This window comes from Camellia sinensis, chromosome 10 (genome assembly GCF_055761805.1).
Source record: "Camellia sinensis isolate YWXY chromosome 10, ASM5576180v1, whole genome shotgun sequence".
Taxonomy (NCBI): Eukaryota; Viridiplantae; Streptophyta; class Magnoliopsida; order Ericales; family Theaceae; genus Camellia; species Camellia sinensis.
The window spans coordinates 159,865,018-159,881,470 of NC_138970.1; the positions used below are offsets into that span (position 1 = coordinate 159,865,018).

Below are 16,453 nucleotides of genomic sequence, written 5' to 3' on the forward strand. Positions count from 1 at the left end.
CACAATTCATTTTCAGCCAAGTGGCTTGATCAAACAAACGCCAAGTCTAACAAGTTTCTGTTAATCAATAACAACAGTGTCTCTGTCTCTGAAATAGCAATGAAATGTCCATCTCCATGAGATATGAATCAATGGTGCTTAAATTTTAAATTGAACAATGTTTTTTTTAATCGGCAGCCAAAGAAAATTTTATAAACACAAGAAAATGAGTACAAAGGGAGGACAAGATGTCCTCTACATCATCTACCAAAAATTAAGAGAAAATTTAACTATCGCAAATTGCTTTCCAATCTCTAGAAGAAAAGAAAAAAAAAAAAAAAAATCTTTTTTAACAGAGTCAAAACGGAAGCTCAAAACAATGCCAAATGACAAACTCTACCACAGAAAGATGCCAGATCTTCAAACTTGTCTTAAATTGAACAAAGTTTTTTAAAAGATTCTTACAAGATAACAAAGGCCAAACGGCAATTAATTGTTCCTTCATATTCTGTGATACTAATGACCAAGGAAACATCAAATTCCGATCAATTTCAAAGATATTTTGACTTTATCTTCAGAAATAACTTTTTATTAAAAAAAGAGAAAAGAAATTCAGATTAGACGAAGAAAATCATTCAGATTTGAAACTAAACCGAACAAACAAAAGAGAGACAAAGTTTGATACAATATGCACTTTGAGTTTAGATATGCTAGTGATATTGACCTTCAAGTAGACCACATTATGCGTGTTATCTGATAGTCATATGATGCATCTATGGCTAAGTTAAATGATGCAATTAATGAACAAAACGGATTAAGACAAATTAACCTCAACCAATTTACTAGGAACTTTTTGGGGTTCAAATCATGGGATTTAAGAATATTGGTCTTCTCTTTAATGCCAGTTAGTGTAATTGCACAGCAATCATACATAAAGTATTCATGAAGATATCAAATCTATGACTAACAAGAATCAGAAGAAGTTTGGCTTCTTGTCATGATAAACCAGATCATCAGTCTTAAAAAGAGGTAAAAGAGTGGGATGTAAAATCTCATTTGCAAAGGGCATTTTTTGTACTTATTAACAGATAGAGATTATGATGCAACCAACATTAGCCTATAGTTGAGAAGGAACATACATTTGGTGAACTGCATGTGAGAATCATAAATAAAACGACCAATCTACAGAAGTTAAGCTTCTAGAAAGTTATTGATGAAGCATGATAATATTATTCACCACACAGACTGCATAAATAACAGCTCCAATGAAAGTGACCCACCTTGCTGCTTGGTCCATTCTGACATCACATAAACAAAAGAATTGCTATGGCCTTCAGCAGGGACTGAGATCAGCAAGTCAATATATTGTTCTACATGTGGCGCACTCATGTGGACCTACATTAAAAAGGAAAACTAAGTTTAAAAGGGTAGGGCAGTTTCTGTGAAAGCCCGTCAGGCCTCTGCTTCAAAAAGATAATGAGAACAATTTGAGAATTCAGATACGTGTCCTTTGTGGCACAACTTTAACAGTAGCTAAATATTACTTGTTTCCCAATTCACAAATATATATAGCAGTATGAAAGCATGATCATGCATTCGTTCATAAATGCCCTAGGCCTTGCCAACTAATACTAGTAAAATAAGTGCTGTCATTGAAGTGGAGATAAAATCAGTATTTTTTTTACAACAATTAAAGAAAGTCACACTAGAGGAAGTTACAGAAGTTGGATTTTGAAAGAAATCTAGTTCCATTAAAAAAGTGTTGAAGTAATATACCAATCTAGCAAAAATAAGTATCAATGAGCTTCGCAATCCTGCAATTTTAGAAGATTGCATGCGCCTGACAAGAGCAGCAACCAGGACTCTGATATGTGGTGCCATCTGTGAGGGCAGATGCAAAATAAGTTGGAGAATGTAGCTTCCAACAAAAAGTGATCCAGAGCTTTCCAAATCAGGGTCTAGAAGCCTGCACTCAGACTGCCCAACATTAAGCTCAGAACCCAAAAACCAGAAACAACAATGGATAATTTGAACACCCAAAAAAATTACAAAGATAGAGAGGAGAAACGCCCGGGGGGGGTGGTTGGAGAGTAAAGAACGAAAAGAAAATTTTGAAGTAGCTGAATCTAGACTTCATACTTTCAGTTATGTGCCAGCAAACATGCACCCTATTTGTCATTTCTAGATGGAGCATTAATCTCATGATCTGATTGAACACCAACATACAAACAACTCAGCCACAAAAATCTATGGATTACTTCATTCCATAGTGTTTCAGTTCAAATCAGCAGTACTGTACCCGTTAACATGAAAGCAAAAAACAATCAACTTTAAAACCCAACCTCTTAGGTAGTGTTTGGTAGAGTTTTAGAATTATGATTTGAAAATAGAATTGTATTTTGAGTTTGCGAGTGTTGGAATTATGATTTGAAAAGAGAAAATTTGTTTGGTTATGAGTTTTAAAAAGAGCTTTGAATTTTTGATGTGACATATGGATTGAGAAAAGTTGTTTGGTTATGAATTTTGAAAAAAGTTTTCAAAACTTAATTGAAAAATTTATAACTCAACAAAACACACAACTCAAAACTCTATTGAAAATTTTATTCAACACTCATAACCAAACTCCTTTTAAAATTCAATTCAAAAAAATAATTTATCATTTTGGTCTAAAAAAATAATTTCTATATTTAAAAAATATTAAAAACAAATATAATTTTTTTTTTTTTTTTTCCAAATAGCAGGTGACGATTGGCAATTGAAAAAAAAAAAAAGAGCACTGTGCCGGTCAACTGGCCAGCCGGACATCCGGGAGGATGTTCGGGCAGATGACCGGATAGACCAAAAATTCAAAAATTGCTTGCTTTACCAAACACGTTTTCAAAATGTATTTTGAAATTGATTTGAAAACTCAAACCAAACATAGCATTAGAATGTAAAGGTGGAATTAATTTTAGAAAACTCTACCAAACACAGCCTTAGTTTTTCAGGAAACTGCATTCAGGCTAAATACTATTCAAAGAACCTTAGAATGCATCTCTGGAATCCGTAGTGACTTAGATCAGCATCAACAAAATAATTGGAAAAAAGCAAGTGAAAGACAAATAACACTCCTTAGCAATAACAGAGCCACCCAAAATGATCTGTGCCAACGAAACTTCTAACAATAGAATATGTGACAGGAAACAGTTGAATTCCCACCACGCTCAAAAACATCATCCAACTATTTTTGCTAGAACCTATAATTGGTCAATCAGGATATCCCTGAATTAATATAAAAAACTAGCAGCAAATTCTCATGGTTCACAGAAGGTTGAAACAAGATAAAAGAATGAGCAAACCACCTTGAAGCCACATCTAGCAAACTTTTCATCGTAAATCCAGGATTACCACCCCAAGCAAGCACTTCTTTTTTTCCAACCGATAAAAGAGAAGCTAAGCACTCTGTTGCATTCTGGTCAAAGTAGTCAAAACAAATAACTCATTTCTACAATTCAGGTGCAACTAGCACATTGACTACTGAAAAAGAGGGGAAAATAGCTTGGGAAACATGAGAAGAATAATGTAAATTTAGTAAAAGAAGAAAACCTGCATTTCGCTATGATCATCTGTTTGAAGGACTATCCTGATAACCGAGTCAAAACAAGTCTCATATACAGCTTTCACCACATCACTAGGCGAATTCTGAACAATGTAGACACATAATATCATCAGAAAAATATCAAACACACTGAAGATGCACTCCAATTATATATAACTGATTAGACAAATAAATAAATAATTAAGTATAATGCCAAGTGTGACTCACCTTCAGTAACATTGTCAAAAGATCCAATGCACCAGCAACTAAACCATCAGGTTGCCGTTGGGGCTGATGGATGTCAACAGGATACATTAGAAACAGATAAAACTAGGATATAACTATTTCTCCACCCTGAATGTGACTTATCTAAGATATACATACTTTATTTAGGATTGGTCCAATATAAGGTAGAATTCGAGAAACAAGGGGTTGAATACAACCAGGAGCATTTTTTATTGCCTGGAAAAAGATGAACAAAAAAATTATTAATGTGAATCCGTAAGGTTAAAACTCAACAGCATAAACAATGCATAATCTCCATTTAAGAGTGTTTCCTGATATTGTTTGCCTTAGCAATTTATCAGAATATAACGATTCACAATTTTATTTAATTTAAGCCTTCTTCAATCCACATACACAGGTTGAACTTGAATCTTACATTGTAATGAAACTCAATGAATCCATGTGAATCGTAAGAGAATCATATCATTAATGATTCAAAGACTATGAAGCACGGACACGGACACTGACACAGACACGGTGACTTCAAAAAAATAGGGACATGGACATGGACATGGCAGGGGACACGGCAACTTTTTTTTATTTTTTATTTATACATATTTGCTATGTAAATTAATATTATGTTACCAAACAATCAAAATTAATAAAAACTAACATTAATTCAATATACATATAAATCACTATATTATATTTATAAAAGTAAAAATAAATAAATAGAGAAATTAAAAAATATATATTAGAATAATCACAATTTAAAATTTAAAAAAAAAAGATATAAACTTATAAAGGAAAAAAAATTAAATATAAAATATATAAATATAAATATCTATATATATATATAGAGAGAGAGAGAGAGAGATAGGTGTATAAATCAGAGGAAAAAAAAAAGCAAGAGAGAAGAGAGAGACACGAGCGAGAGGAGAGACAACAACCCAGAGAGAGAACTGAGAGGTGAGAGAGAAGAGAGATGAGAGCGAGAGCGAGAGAAGAGAGGCGACGAGGCGAGACTACTTACCCGATCGAGAGGCGAGAGCTTCTTCTTCTTCTTCTCCTCCTCCTCCTCTTTTTGTTCTGATTCTGGCCTAGTTTTAGACACACGTCTCCGGCATATCCCTTACAACAAAAATAATAAAATTAAAGGGACATGCCAAATGCCGCGTCCCATACATGTCCCCTACATATCCCTGTGTTTCTAGCGTGTCCCTATGTCCGACACCACTACGGCACCTATTCCGACATGTTCGTGCTTCATAGTTCAAAGATGATTCATCAAATTCTGTAGCTTGTCAATTTCAACAACCAAAAAAAATCCCATAAATTTTTTCCTCCTCCGAAATACACCTTTTAAACACATAAGCTCTTTAGGATTGAAATATTGTGCTCTTTGCTTCTCTTCCCTTTTTATGCTACTGGAGATATCTAATTAATCAACAGTACCCAGAAAATTCTATTGAATTGTTAGTGCTTTTGAAGATGTTAGAGCATTCTTAGGGGACAATGACGCCTTGTTTGGGATGCAAGTTTTTGGCTAAAATAGCCAATAAAGACAACAAAAAAAAAATGCTAAAATAGCCAATAAGACAAACTATCACATCCAAACCATAATCATTTCATTTTCTCTCTCACAACCATCAAATCAACTAAAATAAATTAAAAAAAAATCTAAAATTCATCTCAGACACAACTTTTTTAGCCAGGCTAAAATAAGCCAAAAACACTAGGCTAGTCCATCCCAAACGGAGGCTGACTAATAGTCAAATTAATAGCAAAAGAAATGAGCAAAATAATTTTTAATGTTTAAAAACACGTTCTCTTACTTTCTTTTGGGGGTTTTCTAAGTAAGTTAGTAATGCAAGAATCAATTTCTAGTATAACTATTTTTATAGAGGAAGGCCTAGGAGAACTTGGGTTGAGGTGATAAGAAAGAACATGAACATCTTAAACTTAAATGAAGATATGACTATGGATAGAACCAATTGGAGAAAACAGATCCATGTAGCTAATTGCAGCAAATGTAATTTGGGTTGAGTTGAGCAAGTGGATTGACTCATGGTGACAATACATAACCTTTTAAACAATATTAAAATAATATTCATATAGTGACCCAACAAACAGTTCTCCCTATAAGAATAATATCACTCATGGTGACAATACATAACCTTTTAAACAATATTAAAATAATATTCATATAGTGACCCAACAAACAGTTCCCCCTATGAGAATAATATTAGTTTAGGTTTATTCTTGTGAATATTGTTTCCTATTTAGGATTAGTATAGGTTTATTCTTGGTTTTCTATTTAGGATTAAGTCTAGAATTGTTATATATATCAGATGTACATGTTAAAATCCACCTACTCTCCACCTACTTCACCCACTTAAACCTACTCCACTAAACCTAACCCACTACACCACTACCACCTCACCTACTCCACTAAACCTAACCCACTAGACCACTACCACCTCCACTTCACCTACTCCTTACCTACTACACACTCACCCTCTTCTATATATAGGAATCATGAATCATTGTAATAGATATCAATATAAATCAATCAATAATATATCAATTTTTACATGGTATCAGAGCTATAGGTTAAGCTCTTGGTGCTCTTCGCCTTCTGGCGGGCGGCAACTTTGCCTTAACCGCCCGCCAGACCTCAACCAATTGAAACCTCCAACACATACCTCCTCTCCAACCACCTTTACTCAATTCAAAAATCTCTCTTACCTTCTAAAATGGCCCTTCCATTTAAACTCTTGTTGGGTAGTCTAATAGTGATGAGCTCTTTGATGGTTAGCTATGGTGGAAACTTCTACCAAGACTTTGACATACCATGGGGTGATCAAAGGGCAAAGATATTCAGTGGAGGTCAGCTTCTGTCTCTGTCTCTAGACAAGACCTCTGGCTCTGGATTTATCTCAAAGAAAGAGTATCTGTTTGGGAGAATTGATATGCAGCTCAACCTTGTTGCAGGCAACTTTGCTGGCACTGTTACTGCCTACTACTTGTTTTCTCAAGGGCCAACACATGATGAGATTGACTTTGAGTTTTTGGGAAACCTTAGTGGTGACCCTTACATTGTTCATACTAATGTAATGTGTTCACTCAAGGGAAAGGAAATAGAGAGCAACAGTTCTATCTCTGGTTTGACCCTACCAGAAATTTTCACACCTACTCCATTGTCTGGACCTCCCAGCAAATCATTTTCTTGGTGGATAACACTCCCATAAGGGTATTCAAGAATGGTGAATCAATTGGTGTCCCTTTCCCTAAAAACCAACCCATGAAGATCTACTCTAGCCTCTGGAATGCTGATGACTGGGCCACGAGAGGCGGGCTAGTGAAAGCTGACTGTACAAAAGCACCATTCACAGCATACTACTGGGGCTTCAATGTCCAAACCTGTACTGGTTCTTGCACTCCTTGCCTTTGTGATTGTCCTCCTCCTCTCTCCCTTCTCAAGATTGCTCCTGGCTTGGCAAATCTTTCTGTTACAGACTGTGGAGGAGATGACCCAGATCTCAAAGAGGAGACGGAAAAGCAGTTTGTGGATCTGTTGACAGAGGAGATGAAACTGCAAGAGACAGTGAATGAAGAGCATGCTCACCATATGAACATTACCTTTGCAGAAGCAAGAAGGGTAGCTTCCCAGTATCAGAGGGAGGCAGAAAAATGCAATGCTGCCACAGAGACTTGTGCCCAAGTTTGTCATCTTGTTAAAGCAAATAAATTCACTCTCTCTCTCTCTCATCTTTTCACTTTCAAACCCACAATCCTTTTTTTAATCAACTCACTCCCTCACTTTCTTTAAACCCCTCTTTCCCTCACATGGGCTTGTCCCCTCTCTCTCCTCCGTTTGATTTCAAAATCCATTATTTTTATTTATTTTCTCCAAACCACTTTCCTTATTTCCCCATCTTTCATTTTGATTTCAAATATATTTTTATTATTTCTTTCTTTATTTTTCTTTCACATTATTTTTAATCTTTTTCAAATTCCATTCATACCATATAGCTTTGCACACCAAACCATAATTTATTCATCTCAGGGATCAACCCCGATCACAATTTTACACACACAAAAAAAAAAAAAAAAAAAAAAAAAAAAACAACAACAACAACAACAACAAACCAAAACACAACACCAAAAGATTTGTTTTTCTTTTCTGCAGACGGCCACCCACCGACCTCACTTCTTCGCCTATTCCGCCGGTCTTTTCTTCTTGCCACCGTCCTGGGCAGTCCTTGCCGGTGCTGCCTCCGTGTTTCCCACTCCACTGGGCACGATCACTACTCCCTGCTCCTCCACTGCAGCATATGGCGGCCCTCCAAATCGGAACATCACGGAGGCCTTCCGCTTCAGCTCCTTGTTTTCCGCCTTTAGCACACTTATCTCTGCTCGCGCATCCTTATACATGCGTTGGAGCAAAGCCAGTTGGGCGTTTAACTGCTGCACCTCATTTGTCCTACTCTGCAGACGGTGCGACAAGTTTGTGACCGCAGTCATGGTTTCCACACATGACTTCAATGTATACTGATTGGCCTCCACATCCGACTGCACTGCCATTCTTTGCTCCACAGACCGCATAGGAAAGTTCAACGGAGCAAACTCCGGGGCGCTTGGTTGAGGTTCCAGTGCCACCGCACCAGTTATCTCTCTTGTTGACTCGTTAAGGTCGGGAAAGAGAGTGAGTAGACCACGGGACGAAGAGGCCATATTCTAGGTAGCTAAACGGGAAGACGAGGCCATGTTATGGGTTGCTGAGTGTTTCAGAGAAGGGTTGGTTACAGAATTTTTAACAGAGTGTTACAGAGTATCTCTCTCAGCAAAACGAAGAGTTTTTTCAGAGGTTTTTCGCAGGTCTTTGTCTCTGCCTCAGCCTCAGCCTCCGTCTTGGTTAAATAGCCGAGGCAGCCACGCGTATCGCGCGCCCCTTGACGCCAGACGACAAACGGGCGCGCCAGCCAAGGCACTCACGTGCCTCGCCATCATATCTGGCACGCCTTTTTATGGATTGGGCACGCCTTTTGATAGATTGGGCACACCTTTTGAGGGTGCGACTTTTTAGGGGTCCGACAAGACTCTGTAAACTGTCCCGACATTGATTCCGGTTAGCTCCTTTATGGGTCCGACAAGACTCTGTAAACTGTCCCGACATTAATTCCGGTTAGCTCCTTCATGGGTCCGACAAGACTCTGTAAACTGTCCCGACATTGATTCCGGTTAGCTCCTTTATGGGTCCGACAAGACTCTGTAAACTGTCCCGACATTGATTCCGGTTAGTTTCTACAAGGGTCCAGCAAGACTCTGTAAACTGTCACAACAACTGTCACAACATTGTCTGCTACAACGGTCCGACATGACCCCATAAACTGTCTTCTACACCGTTATGACACCACCATACAGTGTCCTCTACAAACGTTATGACACCCCCATACAGTGTCCTCTACAACGTTATGACACCCCCATACAGTGTCCTCTACAACGTTATGACACCACCATCCAGTGTCTTCACCAATGGTCTGACACGACCATACAGTGTCTCCTATCCTCTTTTATTTTTATGTATTTTCTTGTTTTGTTACTCTCTCCAAACTCAAGTTGGTTCGTTCCTATCCCCCTTGAGTTTGCGGGGGGCTGTTAAAATCCACCTACTCTCCACCTACTTCACCCACTTAAACCTACTCCACTAAACCTAACCCACTACACCACTACCACCTCCACTTCACCTACTCCTTACCTACTACACACTCACCCTCTTCTATATATAGGAATCATGAATCATTGTAATAGATATCAATATAAATCAATCAATAATATATCAATTTTTACAGTACACGTATTGAAATACAATTGAATATACGAGTTTATTCAGAAATTCTTACATGGTATCAAAGCTGTCTCTGAACCCAAACCCTAGACACCGTCTTTGAATCGTCTTCCTCATCAGATTCTCACTAAGTCGTGATCATAGGTCATCTCCTTCGTCGCGATTATCTCTCGAAAAACAGCCCTCTGGTTTCATCTCTCTGAGTCGCAAGTCATAACTCCCTCTGCCTTCATTTGGTTTGATCGAAGGTCACGAGTGTCTTGCGTGACTTAACTAATTCCTCATCTGCTTCGGAAAGACGACTTCGTGCTCCGTCTTCACTGTTTGAAGGAGTGTCAGGTTGGCCTTCTCTCTCTAGGTCGAGTTCGATGTGACCCTTCTTTGGATTTCTCTGGTTCGTGATCATCAGACCTCTCTCTCTGGTCTATGCCTCTGTTTTTGTTTTAGTCGAAGAAGTAGGTTGCCCTAGGAACCAGGTCGTTGGTTGTTGCATCATCTCTCTCTCACTGTCGTTGCTGTTCGGAGCCTTAGGAATCTCCGTCGTTGATCTCTGTCTCTGCTTTAGTCTCTCTCTCTCTCTCTCTCTCTCTCTGATTCTACTTGGGATACTTGTGGGTCAGGGTTTCCTGTTCTATCTATCTGACTGGGAATATTTGTGGGTTGGGTCAATATTTTGGTTATTATAAAGTGACCCACCTAGTCATTATATATTTCATTCAAGACCTTGTTAACTTGTGGGTTTGTTGGATAACTTTTTTGCTTATTACAGTTTGATCCCTCTAGTTCTGATTTTGGATTCTTACACTTGAACACCTTAGCTTTCTGGTTATTATGATGTCTCTAGCTTTGAATGAGTATGCCTTCTGCCATCAGAGAGGCCATTAGAAGTATCACTGTCCCAAGAAAGGATGTCCGTCTGACTCGTATTCTCAGCAATCCCGGACCCAATTTTGCTTTTCTTCTCCGAGTAATTTTTAGGCTCCCACCGGTTCTACTACATCTGCTCCAGTTCCTGATCTTAACTTGGCTTCCTTGAGTGCTCAGATTAGTAAGCTTCAGCATACACTGTCCACCTCCCAGCCATCCCTGTTTGCCTCCATTGTTTCCTCTATTCATTTAGGTTTGCTAAGGTCTTCTTCAGGTATCTCTTCGTCTATCTGGATTTTTGACTGTGGTGCCTCTCATCATGACTCCCCATCTCTTTTTACTTCAAAATTGTACTCCCCCTCCTTTTCCTATTACTGTTAATGCTACTAATAGGTCTAGTATGTCTGTTATATCTGTTGGGTCTGTCTTACCGTCTGCTATGTTTGTTGTCTCCATTCCATCTGCCCTTTATTTTACTAAGTTATCTGTCAGTTTATTATCTATCAGTCAGCTTGATGCCTCCGATTTTAATGTTATCTTTTCTTCTTTTATCTATTCTGTGCAGGATCGGATGTCCAAGCAGCAGATTCAGACTCACTGTAGAGTTGGAGACCTCTATGTGGTGGATAGCTTGCATCTACCTATGACAACTTCTCCAACTACTTTTTCCTCTTTTCTGTTAAATTTTCTATCAAATCCTTTCTACTTGTGGCATTCTAGATTAGGGCATTTGTCTACTGACCGCTTACGGTCTTTAACTCAGTCAGGTATATTGAGTAAAATTTCTCCTAGTGAACTTACTAAATGTCGAGAGTGTAAACTTGCCAAAATGACAACCTTACATTTTCGTAAAAATACTTCTATATCTGATACACTGTGGGGAAATGGTTAGGAAATACTCTTTTGATCCACTGGGACGCTCGAGATTCTCAGCTAGTAACCTGAAAAGGAATGAACACTCCGGTCGGGGGTGTCGGAATTAGCACTCCGACGGTTAAGTTAGTGTATGCTCTCTTAGTTACTTGTATCTTAAGTTAAGCATAATAGTTCTCACATACCTCTCTTTGGTTGTTCCTATTCTATTTATATATGCCCCTGGTCCTCAGGATAGGGCCCACTATTAATCCGTCGTGTGATTGTTCACTCGGCTTCTTCCGTCATAAATCACTTCCCATTCGGCTCCCCACTCAACTAGTTCTGCGGCCGATTAGGGGATTCGACTTTCGGATGATGCAAGATGGGGTCGAATAGGGATGTTCATATAATAAGCCTCCAGTCGTCGAAACTCGGCTCCCACATACACCATTTTCTTTAGTTCATTATGATGTTTGGGACCCTTCTCCTATTCTCACCAAATGGGGTTGTGCATACTATGTGTCATTTGTTGATGACTGCACCCGTTACACTTTGGTTTATCTTATGACTCATAAGTCCTATTTCTATCAGATATACCGTACCTTTCAGCTTATGATTACTACTCAGTTTGGGTCTACAATTAAAGTGCTACAGTCTGACTTGTGTAGGGAATATTTTAAAAATAAGTTATGTGAATATTTGGCCAATTTAGGTACCATTCACCAAACTTGCTGCACAGATACACCTGTCCAAAATGGTCGAGCCAAGCGTAAACACCATCATCTCCTTGAGATAGGTAGGTCTCTTCTTCTCTCTGCCTCAGTTTCGGCTCTATTCTAAGGGGAGGCAGTTCTTAGTGCTGCTTTTCTTCTCAACCGCATGCCTACTCCCCTTCTTTCTGGTCAGTCTCCTTATGAGGCTTTATTCTCCTAGATTCCTAACTACTCCCTCATTTGTGTGTTTGGATCTGCCTGTTCTGTCTTTCTTCCCCGCAAAGATAGGACCAAACTTAGTGCCCGATCTGTCCTCTGTGTCTTTTTGGGTTATAGTCTTGCTCGGAAAGGCTATCAGTATTATGACCCTGTTTCCTATCGTCTTTATGTCTCCCGTTATGTTTTTTTTTTCTCAAACGTCTACTTTATTTTCAGCTTCCTCCTCTCATTGCCCCAGTTTCCGAAGAGGATTTGGTTCATATTGATCTGTTTCCTTCTGAAGTCCCATCTGATGAGTACATCTCCACAACTCTTCCTGAGCTTGTTTCATCTTCTCCTCCTGCTTCACCTCTGGCTACTTCTCTTCCTTCTGTTTCTTCTCCTCCTTCGTTGTTAGTTTATTTTGGTCAAGAGGCTCCTCATCCACCGGTTGTCTCTGCCCCTGCTACTGATCCTCTTGCTTCTGACGACACTGATCCTACTGCACACCGATATCCTACTCGAGCGCGCCATCCTCCAAACAGGTTGGGTTGGTCTAATACATGTTTTTCTCCTTCCTATCGTACTTTTTTATTTGTTATTCACTCTTTTTCGGAACCTCAGTCTTACAAGGAGGTCTGTCAAGATCCTCATTAGGTTCAAGCTATGGAGGATGAGTTGTCTGCTTTACAGAAAACTAGTACTTGGGAGTTGGTTCCTTTGCCTACTGGTAAGAATCTGGTTGGTTGCAAATGGATCTACAAAGTCAAGACTCATTCTGATTGTTCTCTTGAGTGTTACAAAGCTCGTCTGGTTACCAAAGGTTTCTCACAGGGGTATGATATTGATTATGATGAGACCTTTGCTCCTGTTGCCAAGATTACTATTGTCTGTACTTTGATCTTTGTCGCTGTTGTTCGTTATTGACCTCTTTATCAGATGGATGTTAAGAATGTTTTTCTTAATGGCCATCTCACTGAGGAGGTTTACATGCGTCCTCCCCTGGCCTTCACCATTCCTTTGGACAAGTTGGTCGCCTTCGGTGTGCTCTGTATGGTTTGAAGCAATCTCCTTGTGCTTGGTATGATCGCTTTCAGACTATTGTTACTGAGCTTGGGTTTCATCCTTGTGCCCAAGACTCTGTTTTATTTCTTCTTCACACCTCTGCTAGATTTGTTACGTTATTACTGTACATGGATGATATGATCATCACTGGTTCTGACTCTTCTGTTATATCTAAGGTCAAACAGTATCTTTTCCGCACCTTTAAAATGAAGGATCTGGGCCCATTGCAGTATTTTCTTGGTATTGAGGTAAATTCTTCTCCCAAGGGCTACTTTCTCTCTCAGGTCAAGTATGCCAATGAGGTTATTCATCATGCCAATCTTACTGACACTAAGATTTCTGATACCCCTATTGAGCTTAATGTAAAGCTCAACACTACTAATGGTGCTCTTCTGGATTATCCTACTTTATATCGAGAGCTCGTGGGTTACTTAGTCTATTTGACAGTTACTCATCCTGATCTTGCCTATATTGTTCATGTGGTTAGCCAGTTTGTCTCTGCTCCTCGCTCCACACATTGGCCTGCCTTGGTTCGGATTCTTTGCTATCTCCGAAGTACTATCTTTCAGAGTTTACTATTGTCCTTTACTTCCTCTCTAGATTTGGTGGTAATTGGGCTGGTGATGTTATTGATCGCAAGTCTATGTCTAGTTTTTGTATGTTTCCTGGCGATTCCTTGATCACTTGGAAAAGCAAGAAACAAACTGTCGTTGCTCACTCTTCTGCCGAAACTTAGTATCATGCTATTACTGAAATTGTCTGGCTTCGTTGTCTTCTCTCTGACTTAGGCGTCCCTCAGTCTTCTCCGACCTCCCTCTATTGTGACAACCGCAGTGCTATTCAGGTTGCACATAACACTGTCTTCCATAAGCGGACCAAGCACATTGAGATTGATTGTCACATTATTTGTCAGCATCTGCAGTCTGGTTCTATCTTGCTTCCTTTCGTCTTTTCAGCTCTGCAACTTGCTGACTTCTTTACCAAGACTCACACCACTACTCGGTTTCAGTTTCTTCTTGGCAAACTCTCAGTGTTTTCTGCATAAACACCTTGAGTTTGAAAGGGGGTGTGAGAATAATATTAGTTAAGGTTTATTCTTGTGAATAGTGTTTCCTATTTAAGATTAGTGTAGGTTTATTCTTGGTTTCCTATTTAGAATTAAGTCTAGAATTGCTATATATAGCAGATGTACTATCACGACCGGGTCCTTATTTTCCTTCTTTTCTTTCCTTTTCACTTCGTCCTCTTTTGCTTTCATTGAGTTTATAACGTCCGGAAATAATTCTTGAAAATTTAAGTCCTTATTCTTGTTGTGTTCGATGTTGAGTATCATTTGTTCCAGGAGGTGCAGGGTCAAGTCCGGAGTGCCCGGGAGCGAAGCAAAAAATTTCTGGGCTACTGGGCCAGGGCCGCACGTGCGGGGTGGGGCCGCACGTGCGGTGAGGGTTGAACGTGCGGGGTGGGGCCGCACGTGCGGTGAGGGTTGAGTTTCAGTGGGTTGCATTCTGCTTAAAAAGCACGAGCAGAGAGTGGTGCGGGAGAGCCACCGCACGTGCAGGGGTGAGGGCCGCACGTGCGGGGATGGGCGTCGCACGTGCGGCAACCTGGGCAGTCCAAAACTCTATTTTTTTTCCTTTTTGATCCGAATGTGTATCTCATTTTTGACATTTCTCTCACTCTAAACCCTATTTTTCTCCTCCTTCTCTCTAGAAAACCTCCTCAAACACCAAAATACTTTGATCCTTGCAAATCTTGAGTCAAGATCATCATCATCTTCCTCTAATCTTGAAGATCAAACTAGGGCTCCTCTTGGTATAGTGAGCGTTGAAAAAATCCTCCATTAAGCTAGGGTTTCTTCTTCTCCATCATCAAGACCTTGAGGTAGGGACATTCTTGAGTTACATATACATGTTTTGCTATATTGTTGATGATTTAAAGGTTTTTTTGAAATTTTGTGTTAATTTTACATTTTGGTTCGAAAGGTAGAGTTTTAAATAGGGGTTTCCAAAACTCAATCCTTGTTACTCCTTGATGGTTATTCATTAATAAAGCCTAAGGAATGTGATTTTAGTGGGGTTTTGGAAAAATAGAAAATATGCTTTGAAATTCTTAATTTCTTGTGTCAAGAGGATGAATAAGAGTAAGTTTCATCAAATGTGTAGCAAAATAGCAATATACTTGATAGATTAGAAATGAGATGTTATTTTAACATTGTTGCTAGCACTTGAACTTGTAATGTTGTGAGATAACAATTGTTGAGCACCATGAATTTTGAGAACTGAAATCTTGGAAGTTGATGTTCGAAAATTTCATATAGTCTTGGAATGGCTAGAATGTTGAGAAATGTTCATGGTGAGAGGTTTTTGCTATGTGTTGATAGCATCGTTTGAGCATGTAGTTATTTTGTGAGATGGCATTGGAAGAAGGAAAAATGAAGAAATGTTATGGAATGTTAAATTGTTGTATCATACTCTCATTTAAATTCTTGTTATTATTGTCCCTCTTGACATGAGGTAGAAAACATTCACATTGAGAAAAGTTATATTGAAATGAAATCTACGGAAATGTTAAAGGGGTAAATACGTTGGTAAGTCCGGTTAGGCGGTGTAGAAGATTGATAAGTTGGCCTGAGTGTCCGGGGTGAAAGACCGAAAACACGCGCGGAGGAGGTATCACTTCCCTTCCGGTTAGCAACTGGTAAAGTGGGGTATTGGTAGAGCTCGTAGAGCCTACTTGCAGACACCAACCTAGAGATTACCAGTGTCGTATTTACCGCCCCTATTGATTTAAATATTAGAAGTTTTGAAATTGATGAGATTGAAAGATATTATTGAGAACTTGGTAATTTTCAAATGGTGCACTGGAATGAAATTCCTCTTTATTATTGGCATTTGCATGGCGTTACCTTTGCATTTTTAATTGTTGAGGGAATTTGCATAACTGTATATACTTTGTGGGAATTCTCTACTGGGCTTTATGCTCAACCTTATGGGATTTGGTGCAAGTAAAGATGTGGCGATCCTGCCAAATTGAGGGTGCGGATATGTTCGTGTGAAGAGTAGATTACTCTTTATTTTGTTGTGAATTTTGGTAAAGCCGAGGGCTATTTTTGTATCATATGGG

At 39.0% G+C, this 16,453-nt stretch overlaps 1 protein-coding gene and 1 pseudogene across 26 annotated transcripts in view; one reads left to right on the top strand and one right to left on the bottom strand.

The window, feature by feature from the left end:
- LOC114258151 (ARM repeat superfamily protein) overlaps positions 1-16,453 on the bottom strand; it is a 64,012-nt gene that overhangs the window by 2,281 nt on the left and 45,278 nt on the right. For all 25 annotated transcript variants that reach the window (XR_014342817.1, XR_014342816.1, XR_014342815.1 and 22 more), the window contains 6 exons: positions 3,941-4,018; positions 3,785-3,847; positions 3,565-3,660; positions 3,321-3,430; positions 1,756-1,945; positions 1,260-1,374 (listed from right to left, as the gene is read on the bottom strand). Coding sequence is in view for 20 of the 25 variants with exons in the window: in XM_082892695.1 (XP_082748821.1) it covers positions 1,260-1,374; positions 1,756-1,945; positions 3,321-3,430; positions 3,565-3,660; positions 3,785-3,847; positions 3,941-4,018 (652 nt within the window). In the remaining 5 variants the exon portion in view is untranslated. The remainder of the gene's footprint in view (positions 1-1,259; positions 1,375-1,755; positions 1,946-3,320; positions 3,431-3,564; positions 3,661-3,784; positions 3,848-3,940; positions 4,019-16,453) is intronic.
- On the top strand, positions 6,424-7,904 carry LOC114274983 (xyloglucan endotransglucosylase protein 1 pseudogene; annotated as a pseudogene). The gene has a single exon (XR_014342819.1). The product of XR_014342819.1 is annotated as a xyloglucan endotransglucosylase protein 1 pseudogene (transcript).